The 24,319-nt window shown below is 36.4% G+C and overlaps 2 protein-coding genes across 2 annotated transcripts in view; both read right to left on the bottom strand.

Annotated features, from left to right (window-relative positions):
* Positions 1-15,448, bottom strand: part of LOC150096880 (thymidine kinase 2, mitochondrial-like) — a 43,162-nt gene extending 27,714 nt beyond the window's left edge. Inside the window, exon 1 of the mRNA XM_090408091.1 lies at positions 15,419-15,448. Coding sequence (XP_090264217.1) covers positions 15,419-15,448 — 30 coding nt within the window. The remainder of the gene's footprint in view (positions 1-15,418) is intronic.
* A 1,164-nt stretch (positions 15,449-16,612) lies between these two features.
* Positions 16,613-24,319, bottom strand: part of LOC150096879 (thymidine kinase 2, mitochondrial-like) — a 71,605-nt gene continuing 63,898 nt past the window's right edge. Inside the window, exon 6 of the mRNA XM_090408090.1 lies at positions 16,613-16,709. Coding sequence (XP_090264216.1) covers positions 16,613-16,709 — 97 coding nt within the window. The remainder of the gene's footprint in view (positions 16,710-24,319) is intronic.

The following is a 24,319-nucleotide window of genomic DNA, read 5'->3' as shown; positions in this document are numbered from 1 at the left end:
GTAATTTTTTCTGTCCATGATATCTTTAGCATTCTTCTGTATAGCCACATCTCAAAGGCTTCGATTTTCTTGATAGTTGTCGCCTTCAATGTCCATGTTTCAACTCCATAGAGCAGAATAGACCACACGTAACATTTCAGCATTTGGCATCTGACTTCCATGTTTAGGTCTTTATTGCAGAATAGTGTTCTCATTTTCATGAAGGACTGCCGTGCAACTTCAATCCTTGTCTTTATATCTATTTCTGGATCCCACCGTTCATTAAGCCAGCAGCCAAGATATTTATATCTTGACACTTGATCAATATTTTTCCCATTGAGTGTCAGTTTCATTGATGAGGCTGGATGTTTGCTGATGATCATGTATTTTGTCTTGTTGATGTTTATATTTATTCCCATTCTTTGGCTTTCTATGTATACTCTGTCAAAGAGTTTTTTGGAGATCCATAATGTTATATGCAATTAACACGGTGTCATCTGCATATCGTAGGTTGTTAACAATCTTTCCATTTATTGTAATTCCCTCTGGACATTCTTCCAATGCTTTTTTAAAGATTACCTCTGCATATATGTTGAACAGGAGTGGTGATGGGGGGGGGGGGGGTGGGGGGGGGGGGGGGTGGGGGGGGGGGGGGGTGGGGGGGGGGGGGGGTGGGGGGGGGGGGGGGTGGGGGGGGGGGGGGGTGGGGGGGGGGGGGGGTGGGGGGGGGGGGGGGTGGGGGGGGGGGGGGGTGGGGGGGGGGGGGGGTGGGGGGGGGGGGGGGTGGGGGGGGGGGGGGGTGGGGGGGGGGGGGGGTGGGGGGGGGGGGGGGTGGGGGGGGGGGGGGGTGGGGGGGGGGGGGGGTGGGGGGGGGGGGGGGTGGGGGGGGGGGGGGGTGGGGGGGGGGGGGGGTGGGGGGGGGGGGGGGTGGGGGGGGGGGGGGGTGGGGGGGGGGGGGGGTGGGGGGGGGGGGGGGTGGGGGGGGGGGGGGGTGGGGGGGGGGGGGGGTGGGGGGGGGGGGGGGTGGGGGGGGGGGGGGGTGGGGGGGGGGGGGGGTGGGGGGGGGGGGGGGTGGGGGGGGGGGGGGGTGGGGGGGGGGGGGGGTGGGGAAATAGACATATTAACCAGCTATGTTGTTATAACAACACACATAAAAGAAGGTCAACACTTGATATCTGTGGTGATTGGATGCTGAGGAAACTAGAAATTGTATGAGACATATGGTTAAATATGTTTTAACCATATCACCAAAAATATCTGAGCTAGTATTAGAATTAAACATCATAGCTCTTAGCATTTAGGTAAGATGTGTGGTACTTTGGTTAAGGTTCTCAAGATGTAGAAGGGACCAAATAAATCCTAATACAGCATTAAATTAACTGTTCAATGAAGTATTAGGACTTATTTGGTCCCTCTGCACCTTGAAATAAAATAATAAAACTGCACTCCTAATTTAGAGAATTCATTCCCTGCAAAAGTAACCTTCAAGCAGAGGCAAGAATGTACCAATGGCATGGAGAAATAATGCAGAAAGAGTCAGTTTATGCCTTGCTAGCTACTCAAAGAAATAAACATACCTTGTATCTGAAATCATCATGTTTTCTGCCAAGAATGGTCAAGTGCTGATTGATATTTATATACAGAAATAAATGCTTTTAACAATATCATTAGTAATGCTAAAATCTATCAATGATAGTGCAGAGAGAGAAAGAGAGAGACTGTGAAAGTTTTGTACTAGCATCTTTCATATAACTGAAGGAATTAGTCAACATTTAGCTATAATTCAATACAATCTAAAAAAGCATTACTCACAAACAAAAATAGGCCAAATGAAGTTAAAAATTTACTAAGTAAATTTGTTTCTGAGTACATCCACATCCTGTATATACAGCTGACTCTTGTTATAACAAACTAATGAAAAGTCCTAATCAAGAAGCAAAAATTCCCCATTTCAATTCTTTGCTCACAAAATCCTTAACACAGTTTCCTGGGATGACCTTTTTTCCCTCACTACCTATTACCTTATGTAATATCTCCCCAATATTTATCTAATTAGTTTTTTCTCAATCATATCTCAATGTTTCAATCATATCACTTCTACTGTTATCTACTAAGGCTCTTCAGAACACATTCACTTAATTGTCCTCGTGTTCAACATTCCAGAGTCCTGAAACAATCTGTCACTCACTTCTTCACTTTTAATGTTTCCTTATCCAGATTTCTATGCACAGAAATTCAGTTGTGGTCTGATTTATGTCTTATGCAATGAAATTATTACCTCCTTATTTCTACTATCAGTATCCTTCTCATTATTGTAGCAATTTTATTCTTTCCTAATATCCTCATTTTTAATATGATATTGCCATTGATGCCATCTGTTCACGCCTCTAATCTTTCTCAGGACTCTCATATCTGCAGTCTCTAGTCTTTGGTCAAGTGTTTTACTTCTGACCCAGCTCTCAGATCCATAAGTTAAAACTGGTTTGAACACTGTCTTGTATACAGCTAATTTAGTGTTCTGATTAATTTCTCTCTTATTCCATATGAATTTATTCAACTGACTGCCTACCATACCAGCTTTGTTGATTCTGTTGTCTATTTCCATATTTAATTTACTATCTTCACTAAAAAGCGTGCCTAAGTAGCTGAAATGTTTTAATTGTTCCACAGGTTCTCCGTTCACAATGCAGTTGACATTTTCAACAATTCTGCCTATTTTCATTGTCTTTTTATTGCTGACTTCATACCATATCCATTACAACAGTTATTCAATTTAGTCAGAGAATCTTGCAGACTTGTAGTAGAACCTTCTGTGGGACCATAGGCACAAGTAAGTCTCATTGTCCAGTTCCCCATTCTGATATTTGCCCACATCACTCTACTTGAGATTGCCTGCCATTCAAGAAGATTAGTCTTGTATTTAGTGTTGAATACTATAGCTACTCCTTCTTTTCCTTGATTGTCATTGCCTGAATATAACATTTTGTATTTATTGCACAGAAAGATTTCACCAGTTTTTGCTTTTTTGTTTCAGTCACACCTATTATGTCGATCTGGTACTTATCTAATTCTTCAGCTAGCTCCATTTCTTTGCAATTCAGGCTTCTTATGTTGATAGTACCGATCTTTGACTCTGGTGATGTTGAGTTGGGGTGTGTTTTCAGATTTGTTCCAGTATCTGACTTTTCGCTGTTCACCATGGCAAAAACAATGGGGGGCCTTGATTAACCGGGCGACGCCCCAGCAGGCATGAAATTTTGTCATGTTGTACCATCATTTTGTATTTTGGTTTAAGTCAATAAGAATACAATTTGGTTGGCTAAATCCCAAATTGCCTGCCCATCCTTGTTCATTCAGTATCCAGGTAGATACTCAACAGGGTGCACCACGAGAAGGTGAAGATTGGACATTAGGTCAGAAGCCCTGTTGGGTTCTCCGCATTCCTTTAAGGCTATGTGGAGGTCTTTAACCTCCCTACCGGCTAGGACGTCTATAGACGTCCAACTAAATCTGGATATGTTTCAGCCCACCTGTTTAAAGAAAATGGATAAGAAGTTCAATTTGACTGTCATGTCCATTAGAAGGTGTGATAAACCCTCACGCTGAAGAGAACGGTTAATCGGATTATCTCCCGTTCGTAGCTGCTTCTCAGTTGCCTATAACAAGAAATGGACTTTCTTGTTCCATGCTGGTTAACTGGATTTTAGTTATATATGATAGACTAAAAATAGAGAAATTATTTATATTTTTATTTTCTCTTTTTATTTTACAATACAATTTTAATTTCTGGACAAAATAAAGGTCTTGCATAATTTCTTCACTTAAATATTGCCTTACCTTGGAGAACCAATTTAATTTTTTATTTTTTTGCGCTAATTTTTTTCTAATCGCTTACTAGACAAAAGATTTTTCTTTGTTCTCGAAGAAATTAATTCACGATAATTATTTGAAATATTCTTTTAAAAAAAGAAAAGAAAACCGGCTGCCGACGTTCCAGATTATATTATTTTTATTTTTGTACAAAACTATCGAAATCGAATAATACTTCACACATTTCCTTTAGGACATGCTTGAGGAACTTTGCTTTATAGAGAATAACATGAAATTCTTTAATCATATTACTAAATTTTTTCTTCATATTGTATAGTAATCTGTACTTTCACTTTCTTGGTTTCCTTGTATAATTGGTCATTACAAAATGAAATCAACAGTTATGATTTTAATTTATATTTTCTGCATATTTTATTCTCCAATTTTTATCATTCAAAATATGTATATCAAATGTGAAATTTCATTTCCATATTTTTACAATAGAATTGAACTTTATTTTGCCTCTGATAGTTTAACCCCCCCCCCCCCGGTTGCATTACTATCACACACCCGAAAACTGTTATGAAACATAGGCACAGTTTTTATTTAATTCGTTATTTTTCTCTAGTAATTGTTCCACATAACTTTAATTTTTCAATACTGAAACTATGTGGTGATTATTATAAATTAGCAAATTATAAATCAGACAATATACATATTTCCTGATTATTATAAATCAGGAAATTATGTGATATTCCGATATAGGTGAAATTAATATTTAAAATCACTGTCATCCTTCAAATGCAATATCAGAATAAAGAAAGTGGAAAACCTGAAGTTTCAAAATACATTTCGAAAGCCTGCTCTCGAAATGTATTGGTCTACAGACTGGATTCTGAACATGCCAATGTTTCGTGATGTTATGACTGAAAAACAATTCAGTCTCATCATGAAGTATTTGCATTTTCAGAATAATGAGGAATACGATCAGGCAACACATCCTTGCCCAGTCCTCAACAAAATTTATGATTTTCTGATGAAAATCCATCAGAAATGTAGATCACTTTACATTCCTAAGAGAGAGACTTGAGTATCGATGAAAGCCTTATGCCATTCAAAGGTAGACTGAAATGTAAGCAGTATATTCCCAAAAAGAAAGCGAAGTATGGAGTAAAATTTTTTATGCTTTGTGAATCGAAAGTGAATATCTTTGAGATTTCAAACCTTATACGGGAAAGCAAACTGTAATCGAGCATGATAAATATTCGGATCTTGTCAATGTGTGCAGTAATGCAGTTACTAGACCCTTTACTGGGGAAAGGTTACTGCATTATAATGGATAATTACTATATATGTGTCCTGAACTCGCTGATTTGCTTTTATAGCATCATATAGATAGTTATGGTACTGTAAATGCAAAAAGGCGAGATATGCCTCCAGATCTGGCTTCAGGAAAGCTATCGAAGGGGGAAATCCGAACTTATCAGCGAGGGAAAGTCTTTGCACTACGTTGGAAAGACAAAAAAGATGTTTTTCTGCTGTCTTCCCTGCACAATCCATCAACAGAATCCGTGGAGAAGCATGGTTTGAAGAAAGAAAAACCCATTGCTGTGTGTGCATACAACGACACTATGGGTGTGTCGACAGGTGCGATCAGCAGCTATCATTCTACTCTGTAATGAGGAAGCAGCATAAAAATATTACAAAAAAGTGTTTGGACATGTATTGGATTTTGTTATTTGGAACAGTTTCCTCCTGTACAAGAAAAAATGTTTGTCTACCATAACATATCTAGAATACAGAATAGAAATTGTGAAAGCATTGCTGCATGCACATGCACCTTCTTCAGCAAGCATAAAAACAGGAAATTCTGCCAGACATCCGAGGTTGAATGCTGCTAACTCCAACCATTATCCCGAAAATCTACCACCAACGGTTAATAAAAAAAAAACCTGCACACAAATATTATGTATGTAATAAAAAAATATCAGAAAGGAAACAAAAATCTGGTGCCCTGAATGTAAAACTGCTTTGTGTGTTTACCCTTGCTTCAAGGTGTTCCACGCTGTTCAAGAATTTTAAATTCTGAACAGTATGAAATAAAAAATGTTTGTTTTCAAGACCATCAAAACAGTCCTTTTCGGGACTACAAATATTGATAGAGGGATACCCAAATGCACTGTTTCTTTTTCATCTTGAAGGCTAATTTTTAAGTTCTTTTTATGACACAGAGAAACTGGAAAGAGTATTCCAGGTAAAGTATTTCATCAAAATAATGAAATAAAATCTACCCTATATATATATAAAATGATAAGCCTTTTCATGTCATGTTTATCGAAATGTTTTGAAACTCAGGGGCTACCTGAGTGTCGAGCCTTCAAAATTCGAGTCATCAGAATTCAGGGGCGGAACCCCCTTTCGAGTTATCACAATTGAAGGAGAACTGGCCTACCATACCGGAACATGGGGGGGTTGGGCATAGCCCCCCCTAGTTAATAAATGAAATATATAAATAATAACGGGAACATTTTTACCTTGCCAACACTCAACATTGATGTGATATGGGTTCCAAATTTCTTGTTTCGGAGATATATATATATATATATATATATTACAAAGTTTAGTAATAAAAATTTCTGCTACAATGAAGTTTGGCAGAATCAACAATATTATTACTACCTTATTTCTGTTTCTCGTGTGGGAGAAAAACGTAAAATGTCACTCTTATAATTATATGAGATGTTATAATGGCAAAAATAGTAAGAAAAAAGTTATTTGCACTTTCTCTTCAAAACACAAAGAAAGAACATTGTAAATTCAGCCAGTGGAAAAGAAAATACTACAGATTTTTCTCCTGTTATCTGATTTTTTTTTTGTAGTACAAAGAAGAAATCACTGCATATAACATGAAGGCTGCAGGAGGGAAAAAAATCTGGAAATTAGTTACATTATAACGAATAGAGAAATCATGTCAGAAAAATTATTCACTTAAGATTCTAATCTCAGCAGACATAACATTTTCTTCTAGATTACATATCTAAAGTAACTGAACCTTTGCTACTATTTTACACTAAAATGAATGGGTATGTTCCCCAAGTGATTTACGTTTGTAACAGCTGTCTTGCGAACGATTTATGAAATAAATTATCTGAAATATCCGCAGATTGATTAGGTCTATACCCCCCCCCCAAAAAAGAAGATTATGAAACGCATATGCACCTTTTCTTTGAAAATAATTCAAATCCTCTTTTTCAAGATAATTGTATGATTTAATTTCTAATTTTTGAAAATAAAAGTGAAACTGATCATTATAAATTAAGCAATTATTTTGGCATAAATAATGTATAAGCATGTAAACGAAATATCAGTATTTCTGTTAGGATATAGGTAATCAACAATCGAAAAGGAAACAAGACATTCTTGACATATTCTGTACTACAGCCTGAGGCACTTTAGTGTTCTCCCCTTTCTTCTCAATAGCACTGAGAGTAACAAGCCTTCAACTTTTCCTCCAGCTAAGAGGATATTACCAAGTATTTAGAAGATGTAGATTATTTCAGAAATAGCTTCCAGCAGCAGCAGAAGTAATATTTAGATTTTTTTCAAGAAAAACAAACACAAATTAATACTACTGAACTTTCTTTTGTGTGGTATGCATATAAACAATTTTGCATGGTGAAAATATAGCATATTATTTCTAAAATTTCACATAATTTCAGCGGACAGTAGAACAGCTGGTTTTAGATTGCAAATAAATAGAACAGATTTAGAAGCTTCACGATACAATCTGATTGCGGTATATCTATTGTCAAAATGGTAAAATGAAGTAATTAATTTTGAATGCTGTCTAGAAAAGCTTTCAAATCTGTATAGAAATTTAGAGTAGTAATGCAATTGAGTTCCAGGAGAGAATAACGAGGGGGGGGGGAGAAGCATTAGAAAATCTTCAAAATGAGCAAAAATGTTGAATCATTCCGTATATGATATTTTTCACATTATATTTTCAACATATCTACGAGGTTATGCACTAGATATTATCATAATATACATAATACAAATAAATAAATAAATGACGAAGGCGAAGAATCACTGCTAAAATATCATTGGATATAAATTTTTGATACCAAACTCGGTTTCCGATTGTTTTGACACGATCAGAAACCGAGTAATGCAATTTAGCATTTTAACATTTTTTTTTTTTTATTTTGTCTTTATGAATAACAAAAAATCGTATCTGAATCTGAAATGTGATGATCCATATAATGCTATTTGGCTAGAAACGAAAGAAAAAGGACATATTTATTTCAATAAATATTATTTAAAAATATAAATATTTGACATAATATTTTCAAAGCAAACATTTGAAAATTCGAAAAAAAATTATTCAATTATTATACATAAAGTGAAAGAATAATCAGTGCAACTCTTCCGGTGCACTGATTTGTAGAATAAAATACACCAAATTTACTATCACTAAATAGATTCATTGCAAAAGCTGATCAGTAGTCATTTCAGGATTGATTTTTTTTCACATATGTGAGATTCGTTTCAATTTTTGGGAAGAGATACAATAAATCATTTTAGAGGCAAGAAAGGTCAAATAACTTAGGACAGTAAATGAAATTCTAAGCAACACAATAGACGTAAAGACAGGGGGAGGGGACACAAAGGTCACTCAGCAACAGTTAATCCACTAATGGCTATGGAATAGCCGTAAGGAGATTAACGGCTGAGGAAGGTAATGGCATGATAAAAGGTAGAATGCCGACGAAATTTTGATCCATGAAAAAAGCTAGGGAGTGTTGAATATTTCATCCACACCGGCCAGTTGGGAGGTTAAGTCAATAAGAATACAATTTGGTCGGCTAAATCCCAAATTGCCTGCCCATCCTTGTTCATTCAGTATCCAGGTAGATACCCAACAGGGTGCACCACGAGAAGGTGAAGATTAGACATTAGGTCAGAAGCCCTGGTGGGTTCTCCGCATTCCTTTAAGGCTATGTGGAGGTCTCCTCTCAGTCATATAGCTTTGACCCTTAAGCACCCCCCTGACCCTTAAACACCTTTAATTTTTACAACTAAAAGTTTTTATTTGAACAGTTTTAATTTAATTAACAGTCATAAGTTAAAACTGGTTTGAACAGTTTTAATTTTTATGGATCTGAGAGCTGGGTCAGAAGTAAAACACTTGACCAAAGACTAGAGACCGCAGATATGAGAGTCCTGAGAAAGATTAGAGGCGTGAACAGATGGCATCAATGGCAATATCATATTAAAAAAAAATGAGGATATTAGGAAAGAACTTGACATTGTCAGCATCCAGGAATGCATTAGCAGAGCTAATCTCAGGTGGTATGGTCACTTAAATAGAATGGGAGAGGAAAGATTAGCAAAACAAGTGTTCTCTGCCAGGTTGGCAGGAAAACAACCCAGAGGAAGACCAAGATATAGGTGGATTGATACGGTACAAAGTGCCTTAGATGATAGAAATATAAGATCTGATAATGTTGGAGTCTTGACAAGTAACAGACTGATTTGGAGGAAAATTGTAGATAGGAAGTTAGTAATGATGTAATTTTTTCATGTAGTACTGTCATATCCTGTACACCCCTTGAGGGTACATGGCAGGAATTTGATGATGATGATGAAGTTTTTATTTTAATTGTAAAAACTTACATTTTTATAGTATGCATATATTTATAGTAGTTTATAATGGAGATTTCAGGTAAGTGACATTAAGCTAACGTAACTTAAATTCTACATTTTTATTATTCCATGCTCTTTTAGTTCTTTCTTATGTCTCTTATTATTATTTGCATTTACACTTTTTCATGTTATAATTTTGTGTGCTTAACACATGGGTTCCTGCCTATTCTTTGTTCTATTCTCAATGTATGACTTCTCACCAAGCCTCTGTTAAGTTCTGTTTCCTGCAATTTTCATTTATTATAAGTATTTTCCATTATTTTCTGTTGTTACATAGCATTTCCTGTAATTTTAATTTGTTATATTTACCACCATTTCTTTTTCCTCCTGACTATGACATTATGTAATAGGAAATATAGTTCGACAAAGTGAAGGTCTCCAGCTTTTACTGTTTGTAATAGCAAGTTTAAGCACTTGTTCTAAGGGTCTCATAGGTAAAAACTTTTCTGCAGTCTGTTGCAGTGTATCATTTTGTTATAGTCATGTTTGCTACAGTGTCTGTATGTGCTTCTGGTCCTGATTTATGTTTCTAAGTTCAATTCCTTGATGCATTCTGATATGAAAATCTCCCCTGACTGGATTATCTGTTTCCAAATAGCAAATTTCATATGAAAATGTGATCTTGTATACTCCCATTTTTGAGTGGTGAAATGGGAGGTTTCAGAAGTCAAAGGAGATTTGAGATTTTGTTTAGTGGGGGAGGTACTAAAGAAATTATGTATTCTGCATCTAAATAGCAGCCATTCTTCTCAAAAATGGAATGATGATGGAAGTTTTTTTCACTTGGCTATGCTGGCAATTATATATTTGGTTTAATCCTTTATCCAAGTGTAAGCAAACAAAGTTTGCACCTGAAGTATTTTCAGGACTGGAGCAACTCATGGTAAAGGTGGAATAAGTTCTGATCACTTGCCTCAGTATCTCCCATAATGCAAAGCATATCTCCTTGCAGACATGTATAATGCTATACTTTAAGGGAAGGGCCACTACCCAGACCTTTATTGAGGTCTCATCAGTGAGAGCCAGACCCAGAGGTGGTGATATTAAGGTGGAAGTAATGCAGAAGTCATATCACCATATACCAGTTGCCAAAAGATGTCAACACCTTATTATTAAAATTCTCTGGATTAGAGATAGTTGATGGAAGTTTTTTCACTTGGCTATGCTACCAATTATATATTTGGTTTAATCCTTTATCCAAGAGTAAGCAAACAAAGTTTGCACCTGAAGTATTTTCAGGACTGGGGAAACTTGTCGTAAAGATGGAATAAGTTCTGATCACTTACCTTAGTATCACCCATAATGCAAAGCACATTCCATCTTTACCACAAGTTGCCCCAGTCCTGAAAATACTTCAGGCACAAACTTTGCTTGCTTACACTTGGATAAAGGATTAAACCAAATATATAATTGGTAAAAATGGAATGGTTGGCACTTCAGAAAATATAACAGGAACATTGTAGTATTAAATGTGAAAAATGGTAATGCCACAGCAGTCATAATTACGGTAGAGCATGTTGAAAAAAAATGTAAAACTTAATGACACCAACACCTAAAAACTGGGGTAAGGTAGTGCAACACCTTACCCCAGTTTCTCCACCTTTGCAACGAGTTGCCTGGTGTTGCACTACCTTACCCCAGTCCTGAAAATACTCTCAGGCGCAAACTTTGTTTGCTCACACTTGGATAAAGGATTAAACTAAACTTATTATAGTCTAACCAAGTGAAAAATAAACTCTCAACATCTTTCTCTGAATCTGGAGTAATTTAATAATAAGGTGGCACACCCTTTGGCAACTCCTATAGGTTAGGTTGACCTCTCATTGCTTCTGCCTTTGTATCTCCACTACTGGGCCGGCTCCCACTGACGAGACCTCAATAAAGATCGAAACGTATGGGTAGTGGCCCTTGCCTTAATGCATAGCATTACACATATCTGCAAGGAGATGTGCTTTGCATTATGGGAGATACTGAGATAGGAGTGATGGGATCTTTCTCCACCTTTGCAACGAGTTGCCTGGTGTTGCACTACCTTACCCCAGCCCTGAAGATACTTTCAGGTGCAAACTTTGTTTGCTCACACTTGGATAAAGGATTAAACTAAACTTATTATCTTTATTTGAAGTTTTATTTTTCTTCTTTCCTCTGCTATTTGAATAGCTTCTTACAACAACCATTTACAATCTTTCTTTCTTGTTGCTTTATTTAGTCTTCTTTGAACCAACAGTCACAGGGAAATGGATTATAAAAACTTTTTGAGACAGGCATATAAACACATTTCCAGAAGTGTGTGGAGAAGAAAAGAGAAGTCAAAAAATAGAATATCTCAGTCTTATCCATTCAAAAATGGTTAAAAAAAAAAACAGTTGAGAACATTCAGATAAATACAGACATTCAGACAAGAATACAGAGAAGTGTCTCTCATCCATAAAGTCTATCTTAGAAAGATATTGCATCAACAAGGAATAAAAGTTGCTTTCTGTAAGCTAAACAAGATCATGGGTCTCCTTCAACCTCCAATCCTTCAATCTGATTCACCACTCAAAAAAATTGGGAATACACAAGCTCACTTGTTAATGTGAAATTTATTATGTGGGAACAGGATGGCTAGGAGATATATGCATGCCAGAACACACAAAAAAACATTAGGACCAGTAACATATGGCAGTGTACAATTGATTACAATTTCTTCAGAGCATTCAAAGAGTCATTGGAAATGCTAAAAACCCACGTCAGTGTAACAAGAAACAAGATATGATCCTATACCTATATTAGGCTTGGTTATCTTTCAATAAAAACCTGGTGTATATAGATCTTTTGCACTCTTAACATCACATCACTAGCCATTATAAATCATGTGCACTAATTTGCTTGTTTAATTTATTATAATTTTTTACTTTTACTGTTCTGATGAAGCATAGTACAAAATTATGCACAACCAGAGGTATTTAAACAAAGGTCAATAAACAGTCTCCAAACAGAATTTATATCAGACTCAAATGCCGAGGGTTAGTCATTTTGCAGAAGGCTGCAGTATTTTGCCTATTTTATAGGGGTTGTAGCCACTAGTTTAAAAAAAGTTGTAAGGAGAGCCAAGTTCTGTGACATGAACTATACTGTTAGAGCAAACAGCCCTAGCTCCATGATGCAAGGATATCTATTGGACAGATCACAAAATACCATACTATTCATAATGGATAATAGTGTTACTGCTTACATTAAGTACCTTCCTCTCTCTCTCTCTCTCTCTCTCTCTCTCTCTCTCTGTGTGTGTGTGTGTGTGTGTGTGTGTGTGTGTGTGTGTGTGTGTGTGTGTGTGTGTGTGTGTGTGTGCGTGTGTGTGTGTAGGCTTCCTGTTAGGTTTGATGGAAAAGAAAAATATACAAAAAACAGTCTGATGGCCTGCCTACCCACTTTCTCCAGTCAATTTCTATATAAAATTTCTAGAAAATCAAAGCACTCAACACTAACTACATACAAACCAAGTCTGGCTATGTTATGGAGATGAGTTTACAATTTGTCTCACGGCCTAGATAAATTAGATACCTTTTTAAGTGCATCTAAAGAGCTATGAGTTACATTAAGGTAGTCAACCTTCTAGTTAGGAGATGACACATGAAAGGAAAAGGAAAAAGCCAACATCCAAACAAACATCCCATTAGACAGAAAAAAAAAGAAACAAATTTCTTCACTCCCTAGAAACACTACTTTTATAACTACCAAATGGTTATTCTTTCATCATTATTTTCTGTTTATAGGAAATCTAAAACACAATGGAATTTATTTAAATGTATGGCATCCTCAAAATAATTATACACAGAGCCAGGACTATTTGTTGACAGAAACATTCCTGGTCTAATATCACAGCTCTTGCCTCAGAACATAATTATCTTTACAACACTTCTTTTTTTTAAGTCAACAGCTATCACTCATATAAAATACACTAAATATTGTATCTCCTCCCCCATCCTTTCCACATCTGACATCCAAGACCATAACAAAACTAATCTCAAATCCTATATCTGGGGTATATTTGAAAGACTATTAGCAGTCCTCCGAATCAAAATGTGAAGCTGATCCTCTGAAGGATCAGAGGATCAGCTTGCACACCCTGGAATGCATGAAGTTCTGTGTACCTGGAACCTAGCCTACGTTGAACAGACCAGATCTGTTAACATACAACTTGAAGAATACAACTTGGTTTCACATAAACCTAACACTTTATAAAGAGCAGGTAATCTCCATACACAATTTATAGTGTAATGTCTACTAACCATATGTATTTTCTGGCCCATGTGACTGAGAGAGAGAATTCAAGTTTTCAGAAGGAAAATTTCTGCCATTGCTGTACGAGACTAGTTACCTCTTCTTCAGTTGAAAAACTCTAATAAAAGTTTCTCGTATTCTAGATGAGACTTCAATCCACACACTATTATTCAGGTTCATACAGTCAGTTCTCACAAACATACTACTGAAAAGTCCTAACCAAAATCCATAAGTAAAATGATATTCTAAAGAAAATTCACTGCAGCAAAGTATCCTCTATAACAAGTTTTCCTGTGGTTCTTATAAGTTATAGTGAGAACCAAACAGCATTTTTAATAATATAATTATGCTGCTACAATTATATATTGATTTACATAACAGACAGACTGTTCTCATTTCATCAGTTTATCAATTTGCCAAGTTGGTCTTCATGAAAGGGAGATTTCATATAATATGGCAATGAGATAGCCTCTGCAATAAGATATTCAGGAGGGAAGGAAATAAAGATATAGACAATCTGATAAACATATTTTTCTTATGAAATGAAGGCATACACGGCATTAAAAATGTATCAAATTGAGATGACTGATATCACACAATTATACACACTGTACTTATCAATAGGTTCTAGAATCTAATTGGAATAGCCAGTTAAACCCTTCATTTAGTACTGTTATGTCGTGTGTTTTTGTCTTAACTATAATTTCTAACAGTTCTTTTCTGCTTACCAAGATTTACTCCGAATTAATTTTCTGGGGGTGCTTTCCCTTTTTGAATTCTGACAAATTTGATTTGTTAGGGCTGTGCCAGTCAGAAACCATAGGAACAGAAACTTCTAGTCCTGAGAAAGTCCACCAGAACTAACATGTTATCTAATCCAACTAATGGAGTTTAGTTAACGTTGGAGATCGTGAAATACAGTCATGGCCAATCTACTCTTAACTCCCTTGGTATCCCCTTAGTGCATAGGTCTGTAATTTTACCATTGGTAAGTCATTCTCGTGCTCAGACAACTCTCAGGTATATATTAACAAAACACATTTATTTATGGCTAAATGAGACTGCATTAAGGTTACACACATCAAGGATAAAAAAAAACAACAATAATTTCATTACCCAGTTATCAGTTATGCAAGTGAAGAAATCAAATCCCTCCCTTTCAATCTAAATTACAAAAAAAAAAAAAAAAGACAGTACTAAGTTTAAAACATCTCAATTTATGAACATTATATCACATTTTTAACTGAATAAGCAATATTCAACTTTACAAGTGCACTATCCACATCTTATGTGTGAGTTAGGCTCACGCGCAACACAATTAACTTATCAATTTGTTAGACTAATCGTTCAGATGTTATATTTCCTCTGTACTAGTTAGGAATTGCACAATGTTCAGTTCTCAGACTATCAGTCCAAACAGACACTAGGACACTGAGCACAAATTTGCACTAGGATTCTTCTCTTCTTGGATAGAATCAAGTTTGCTCCTTCCTCTATGATTAACTATTATACAAGATAAACATGAATTATACAAGAAAAACTACAAAAATGGCCAGGCTTCTTTGCTAATCATCCGGTCATCTCATTGGTCACTGTGGTTCACGTGATTCTTCTTCAAAGGAGATCCTTTGCCATCTTACATTGGTACTGGCTTTACCAATGGCTCAATCTGAAATTCTGCTGTCATCTCGCAGGTAGCCTTGTCCGACTCGGATCGATTAGCAACGGGGGAAAAGGTTGCAGGTCACCGGTGCCAGGCATCCTTCCGGTCCTCAGCCACGCTGGTCCGTACGAGGAAAGACACAGGAACAGAAAAAATCGAGAGAGAGAGAGCTCAAATCATGCGCGAGCACTTTTTATCCCGTTTTCCAGCACCCTCTATCAGCACTCCAATCGTACTCACGATTCCTTCCCATTCATTCTCCGGGGTGACGTCACCTCTCCTCTCTTCGTCAAACACTGCTTTCATGAAAGGGTTGTTATGTTCGCTTTCCATGAACGTTTACTCATCATATGTTACGTCATCAAGTGGAGGCCTTTGGACTTTCGTTAACAGGTGGATATACAGCGCTTGTCTTGCACATAATATAAATTTACATTCATGTTTCAACAAATATATTTCTATCTTAGACATAAAAATTAACACATATCATAATTTAGCATCAAAGTTTCTTTACAGCTCATTCCAATCTAGACAGTCCACGTTTCTTAATTTTCATTATCTTCAAACTAGAATGTGACAAGTTCTTTTATATGACAAGTTCTTTTATATATAGTTATTTTATATATTTATATTTTATATGTTTACCTCTTTTTATTTTCTTTTTTGAGAGTACAAGTATATTCCTGCATAACTTTGTTTTGTTGTTAGATCTTGGAAGACTGGCTCTAAATTTTGATAGAGCCCTTATTCTAGATCTAACAGTACCAAATATTTTGGATTTGAAATAATATGAGATGAAATGATCTTATTTGCAAGGAAGAGGACAAAATCATGTCTTGTTTAATAAGCAACAAGACAATTTAATAAGTATTTTTTGAAAGTTTTTTCACTTGGTTATACTATAAATGAAAGATGCCAAGAAATTATATTTTTGGTTTAATCCTTTTTTAAAGTGTAAGCAAACAAAGTTTATGCCTGAAGTATCTTCAGGACTGGGCTTCTAAGGCAAGTGATATAAAGTCATTAGCCTCTATATATGAGTTTCCCAGTCCTGAAGATACTTCAGGCACAAACTGTTTGCTTACACTGGATAAAGAATTAAACCAAGAATATAATTTCTTGACATCTTTCATTTATAATTTAATAAACATTTTTCTTATAGAAAGAAGGATAATAAATAGGCAACATTCACTCACCAATGAGATCAAGATGAATATGTTCATTAGCTATAAGCCAATTAAACCATTCAGTCAATACCAAATATTCTGGATCTGGCATACTACCACTAAGATATAGGAGAAAGAAAAGAAGAATTAACATTAATAGAAATTAACACAAATAATAAATAAAACAGAATTCATTTTTTAAAAAATTATTTAAAATAAAGTGTATTTATTTTTATAAAATAAAATGTAAATGTTTATGCGTGAATATAAACATTCACATATCATTTAATTTTATGCATTTGTAAATCAAGATTTTAACAAAAAAGAATTAATTTTATACAACACAGTCAATTCCAGCATTACCAGAATGCATGTTGACAATTCTTTGTAGCAAGGTAGGAATTTCATATTATAGCATCTCCAGATAGATCTGTAAGATGCCTTATGTTAATGTCTGACATAAAACTATGAATTTCCTGATGAATGTTTTTTCAACCACTAAATATTACATAAGATGACATACAAATTGGGTTTAATAGATCGGACATTTTGATACAAAACCTGTTAGCTTACTAGTTTCACCACGCTAAGTGGCGACTTCATCGGGCAAGATAACTCTACAATAACAGCTTAATAAATGAAAACGAGCTAAAGTTACAAATTAATACATAACCGAAGGATGAAAAAAATATCAAATTCATAGGAACCATTACATAAACGTGTGGGGCGTGTATGTTAGCACTTGGTCAGTCATTGTTGAGTAGGTGCATCCTATAATTGGCTGTGAAGTTGAACTGTGATGTGTTGAGAAATCTTATGAGTGATTTCCAAATATCAAAAAAGGATCATCCCTTGGGGTTGGAGATTTTGATACAAAAACTAGGTGAAACTACTAGCTAGCCTACTAGTTTCACCACTCTAATTGGTGGCTTCGTCCAGGCAAGATCGCTCAACAATTCAGAGTTCAACTTCGCAGCCAATTATAGGATGCACCTGCTCAACAATGACTAACCAAGTGCTAACAAACACACTCCACACATCTATGTAACGGTTCCTATGAATTTGATATTTTTTTCATCCTTTGGTTATGTATTAATTTGTAACTTTAGCTCGTTTTTATTTGTTAAGTTGTTATGCGTAAAGTTATCTTGCCTGGACAAAGCCACCAGCTAGAGTTATGAAACTAGTAGGCTAACAGTCTTTGTATCAAAATCTCCACACTATTAAAAACCCAATTTGTATGTCATCTTATGTAGCTAAGAATTTCCTGCTAATTTTATATAGTAGTAATGCTAACAATTGTTATTAAGTGTTATTAATTAGTTATTTGAGAGCCAGATGCAGCTGTTTCTAGTAACTTATAAAAATTTATACTCATGAGAAGATATAATCAAAGGTTTACTTGTTACTCAGTGAGATATAAATGGGTGTACTGACAGTGGGTAATTACTTTTTGGTAACATGGCAACAGTCATGACATGGTATTTTGTGCATATGTATTTGGCAGTACAAAAGCAAAGCAAATCATTCTGATTAACTAAAAGGTAAAACAAATATTGCTTCAAGCACACCTGATTCATATTAATTTTAAGTTCAACATACATTAAGTTTAATCTTTGATATTTGTGTGAACAAAATTAAGTGCTATTATATGGATTATACTGGTTGACCAGAGCCTCCTCAACTCTTCTGGTTTCAATGAGGCCCTTTGGTTGGAAAGATCTGGGTTCGAATTGCATCAGTAACATGAAGAACCTTTATCAGGGCTTTGTCATAGGAGAGTTAGCCAGTCTCATATGGAGATGAAGGTTTTTTTCTCTCAGAAACTCAGGCTTTTCAAAACAATTTTGAAAAGGGCTGATTTGCCTCAAAACAGGCAAATCAGCCCTGTGAACATGTATCTACAGATACAGGAGAATAATTACAAGATGAAAGAGATTAAAGCATCGCAATATTATCTATCTACTGCAACATTATGGATCTCAGGTAGAGATCCATAATAACCAATCTCCTGGATGGAGATGACAGGACTGGTTGAGTTAATATGAATTGTATGTGTTTGGTAAACATACACTGCTTGGAAAGAACTCAGTGGACACCATAGGGTGAGGAACAAACAGCCATTGCTCCTAACTTAACAATATGTAGGATCCCCATTCACTGCAATCACATCAATCCTAAGGGCATACTTTCCACAAGCATATGACAGCAATCAATGGGAATTTTGGACCATTCTTCCTGTAGGCATGTAATGAGGTCCTGGACTGTTGTGAGGGATATTCCTTAACCTCATCCGATGCTCCAGTTCATCCCACAGAGATTCAATAGGGTTGAGATCTGGGCTCTGTGGAGGCCAGTCAAGTGTGGTGATGTTCATGTCCACAAACCAAACAGTTACAACAGCAGCCTTATGACACAGTGCATTGTCTTGCTGAAAGAGAAAATGGTTAGTTTTGTTGAAACACCACAAAGTAGGAAGCATTGCATGGTCCAGAATACTCATATACCTCTTGGAGTTCAACGTTCATGGCACCATGAACAGAGGTCTGAGACCAAAGCAGGAAAAATAGGACCGTACCATCAAAACACCAGCTCTGAATTTCATAGTTGGGGTCACACGTTCTGGTAAGAGATATTCACTGAGTATCCACCATACCCATCCATCTCTGACTCCATGGAGGTCAGATGTTCATAATAATATCAACAACAACAGTTTTCCAAGATTCCACATCCCACTGTACATACTCTTTGCATCACTGAAGATGATGCTGTATGTTGGTTCAAATAGTGTGGGGCTTGCATATTGTGGTCCTGCCATGAAACTCATGTTGTGAGCCTTGGTTCTGAATGTTTTTGTGCAGATGTATGTTCCAGATGATGCCCAGACCTATGCATTCAACATATCAGTTAACGAATGGCAGTTTTTATATATTACCCTTCATAGCACCCTAGGGTCACGTTCAGTGAGTGTGGTGGGTCATCCTCTGCAGGTAGCACTGGAGTTGACACCCTATGCTTCCCTCTCACTATGGTATCACTAATTGTTGACCTGGGATATCACAATCTATCAACAATTTGCTGAACAGATAGGCCTGCAATATGACATCCTATTATAATGCTTCTTTTTAACTCCATCGGTTCCCTTCTCGCAGCCATTTCACCAGGACTATACGTGACTCATTACATGCACGATGTACTTTGAGCCACTATGTTGTTCTACGAAGAGTAGTATATCATTTGACATCAGAAGTACTGGAAGTTAGTTGCATTATGTAGTTACATGTCTTGCTAGTCTGTTTTTATGTGGTTCTCACCTGCAAAAGACTTGTTTGTAAACCTATAATAAATTCATGCCATGAGTGGGCTAAGGAATTTTTTTTATATTTTTGATTGATTTTATATACATTTTTTTAAAAAATTTATTGTTTTAGCTAGTCTCTGCTCTAGATACCCAACATGGAACTTTTTCAGGCTGCTTCAGACTTTTAATAAGCTGGGGGGGGGGGGGGTAATCTCACAGCAGACAATGAAATTCATCTCCCACCTAAGACAGTCTAAAACATTCATAGCCATGGCAGGATTCGAACCTCAGCCTGCTGGTTGGAAAGAAGGTATGCTAATCACTGGTCAACCAAGTGGACTGCATACTTCCCCTCCCCTCTCCAACCAACAAACTGTTGTTTGAATTCTATTATGGATATGGATGTGTGTGAATAGTTATTTTAGGTAGGAGATGAAATTCATCATTTGATAATGGACCACAACCTTGCTTACTGGACACTTGAAGTGGCCTGGGGAAAAAAAAAAAAAAAAATCCATGTTTTGTCTCTTTAAAAAGGTTTCCAAATTATTTGACTCCTACCTTACCCAAAGTACTAATATACTACAGATTAACAAATATTCATGGGTGGGATTCACACAAACAGAACTGTTCACATTTTTGACAAGCAGTATATCACTGAAAATGCTGATTTTGATGTTGCAAATGGTCTAAGATTAATTTATCATTCCATTCAATGGTTACAGTTTCAGAAAGGAGGGGAGGGGGAAACATGACAGTAAATGAAACTGCATCAGTTATTATACCAGCAAGCAAACACATAAGCAGTACTTGATCTATTGAGAAACTGATGACTGAAGTTTCATATAATATCACATATAACTATACTAGACAGTATCGCTTAATCAGCATCACTGACTGGCATTATTATTATTATTATTGCACCCTCCATGGAGTCGGCAGATGCATCATGGGAGGTTCATTCAACTGACAACATATTTATCATACCGAAGCTTAAAATTCCTTGCATTAACAACATATTCGTTTACTGACATTAACAACACTGACAATCTCCATGTAAAAAATGTATTCCTTATACCCCTCTTCACCACACTCTTACATAACTTCCATGGATGACCTCTGGTTTTTCCCCTCTCACCTTCTCTTTTTATAATCTCATCTGGATTAACCCAATAACATCCTCTCACTAATTTATATGTCTCTATCATTTCACCTCTTTTTCTCCTATCCTCCAAACTCTGCAATCCACATTTCTTCAACCTCTCTCTCTCTCGCCCCCCCTCCACTCATATCCAGCAGTCCAAAGTTCTGATAATATCTTAGTCACTCACCTCTGGACCCTTTTCAATGTCTCCACATCACACTGAAAACCAGGTAACTAGATTTGAGCACAATAGTTCAAGTGTGGTCTGACCATTGCATTATACAGTGGCACAACCACTTCCTTATCCCTACACATTAGAGTACTTCTTATCATAGCATATCACTATGATGTGCAGCCTTTGCAACACTAGCAATATGCCTTCTAAACTTCAGTCTACTGTCAACCATTAGAGACTCCCAAGTCTTTAATCACAACCCCATCCTGCAGTATGGTACCACTGATATAGTACACAGCCTTATTTCTGTACTACAAAATGCAACACCTTGCACTTATTGATATTAAAACCATAACCCCACTCCTTTCTCCAAGTAAAAAGTCTATTCAAATTTTCCTGAAGGGAATTAACATCAGCAGTGCTACTTATAATTCTTCCCAACTTTGCATCATCAGCAAACAATTGAAAATCCCCAGTCAGCAGGGGCCCAGGAACAGACAGAACTGCAGGGGACACCACTGGTTACTCTCCTTTTTTGAAACACTGCTCCATCATACACATGCTGCTGGTATTGTTCAGAGAGCCACTCTCCGATCCATCTAACTGATAGATGACAGAACCCTCGACGCTTCTGCGCATGGTAGAAGAAGGCGAATCCATGCTGATAATAGGGTAATCCATTCATTTCGTGGAATGAGTGTTTAATGAACATTCTAGTTTTTAAAGTGTAACTATTTTGCTTATACAAGGGGCGCCTGAAAAGGTCTCGGCCTAACAATGAAAAAACGAATTTATAATTTAAAAATTACTTTTATTTTTCAACATAATCTCCCTTAAGACTAATACATTTATTCCAGTGATGTTCCAGTGTTATTAACTAGTCCCTGTAGTGATTCTCAGTAAGATCTGCAAAATACCCCTCTACAGCTGCAATCACCTCTTGATTCAAAGAAAAACGCCGACCAGCAAGACAGAGTTTTAGATCTGAGAAGAGACAGAAGTCAGAGGGAGCTAAATCTGGGGAAAAGGGTGGATGTTCCAACGTGGATGTTCATAGTGCAGATCCCTTAATTTTCCCACTGCCAAAACACCTTTGTAGACAGGTGCACTGTCCTGATGAAAGATGATTTTTTTCTTCTGCAAACTAGGTGTTTTCTCACGAATTTTTTCGTGTAGTCTGGTTAAAAGATTGGAATAATATTCCTCAGTTACTGTTTTACCCTTTTCAAGATAATCATAAACAAATAGTATTCACAAACAATTAGTATCCCAAAACATTGATGCCATGACCTTTCCTGCTGATGGAACTGACTTTGTCTTCTTTGGTGCTGAACAACCAGCTTCTGTCCACTGTTATCACTGCTGTTTGGATTCTGGTGTGTAATGGTGAATTCAAGTCTCATCTATAGTAATAAATCTACACACAAAATCAGTTTTATTCTTGTTAAAATTCTCCAAGCACCGTTCAGAGATTTTCATGCGAGTGCATTTTTGATCTGTTGTGAGCAAGCACGATACCCATCTTGTGCAAAGCTTTTTCATTTGCAATTCTTCATGCAATATATCCTACACATTCTTTTGAAATGCCTATAGTCTCAGCAATTTCACGCACTTTGACTCGATAGTCATCCAATAACATATCGTGCACCTGATCAATGATTTCTGGTGTTGTTACACTTTTTAGATGTCCTTCACGTGGATCATCTTCAAGGCTGGTACGGCCAGGTTTAAATTTGGCAGCCCATTTCTTAACTGTCGAAAATGAAGGAGAAGTGTGCCCATAAACTTTTATGAACTTCAAATGAATTTCTTTTGGCGTTAAAACTTCTTTTACAAAGAATTTTATAACTGCACAATACTCAATTTTATCCATTTAAAGGGATACAGACAACACTTTTGCTTCAAACAGCTGTATAAAACAAACTACTTAATAGAATGACTTGCAATTTCACATGGATGCTTATGACAGATATACCAACTTAGAAAAAAAAAAAATCTTGCCAATAGTGTTGCTATCTATGGTCGAGGCCGAGAACGTTTCAGACCACCCTTGTATAACAGTTGGAAATTTTATGTATGAAGCACATGATTTCCCATGTTGGTGATGAATTCGTATATTGCATTATTCTTTTCGTCCCTTCAAAATGAACTGACTCTTCTGGGCACTCGGGCAGCTAAGATTCTCTCGACTGTGGACAGACTATATCTATTCCCATCCTCTGCAGCTCGTACACCAACTTATCAAATGCTTTTGCAAGGTTCAAGAATATCACTGTATACGATTCTCCCTTCTAACACATGCATTACTGTATCATAAAATGCAAGTAAATTGCTAAAACAGGACCTACCCTTGACAAATCCATTCTGATCATCATAAAGAATGCTTTGTCCATCAACTTAATCCTGAATTCTTCCTAACTAATCTAAGGAATACGTAGTGATATGTCATCCATTCCCACAGCCTTATAATATCTAAGCCAGCGAACACCTGGTACACCTCTGATTCTTTCATTTTCAATTCTCCTAATACTCGCCTCCCTTCTATATATTTCACTGCATCATTTATAACAATATGATATACGTTGACTCATTCAATAATTCCACTATATCCTTTGCAACTGTTATTCTGCTACTATGATTATCCACCAGTGTCAATTCTGGCAGATATTTGACCTTTTATCACAACGGTGGTGTTGTGCATTTGTCAGATGTGATAATCCATACCAAGAAATGCAAAACCTAGAAAATCTTCCACTTTTTTTTAATTTGTTACTAAAAATTTCTTTATTGCATTTTGTAGCATTCATTTTTTGTTTTTTATTACTCTCCAAATTCTGATAACCACTCTGTACTCAACTTTCTGCAGTCCAAATACTCAAATCAGCAAGGTCATCTTCTTTCTCCAAGTCACTAAAAAAATTGAAATGGTATTTGCTACTAATGTTGACCTAATACAGATCCATCTACCATAAAGAATACCAAACAATCCTCGCCATCATCCCAACACTCTCACCTTTTTTCTTAACTAGTTATCCTTCCAAATATTGCAGATATTAGTTCTCTTCTTGGAACTTCACATCATTCAACTTTCCTTTATCACAGAACATCC

Source organism: Typopeltis vanoorti, chromosome 18 (assembly GCF_054136105.1).
Source record: "Typopeltis vanoorti isolate ZY-2024b chromosome 18, IOZ_Tvanoo_1.0, whole genome shotgun sequence".
In the NCBI taxonomy this organism is placed as follows: domain Eukaryota; kingdom Metazoa; phylum Arthropoda; class Arachnida; order Uropygi; family Thelyphonidae; genus Typopeltis; species Typopeltis vanoorti.
This window is presented reverse-complemented; position numbering and strand designations above follow the sequence as displayed.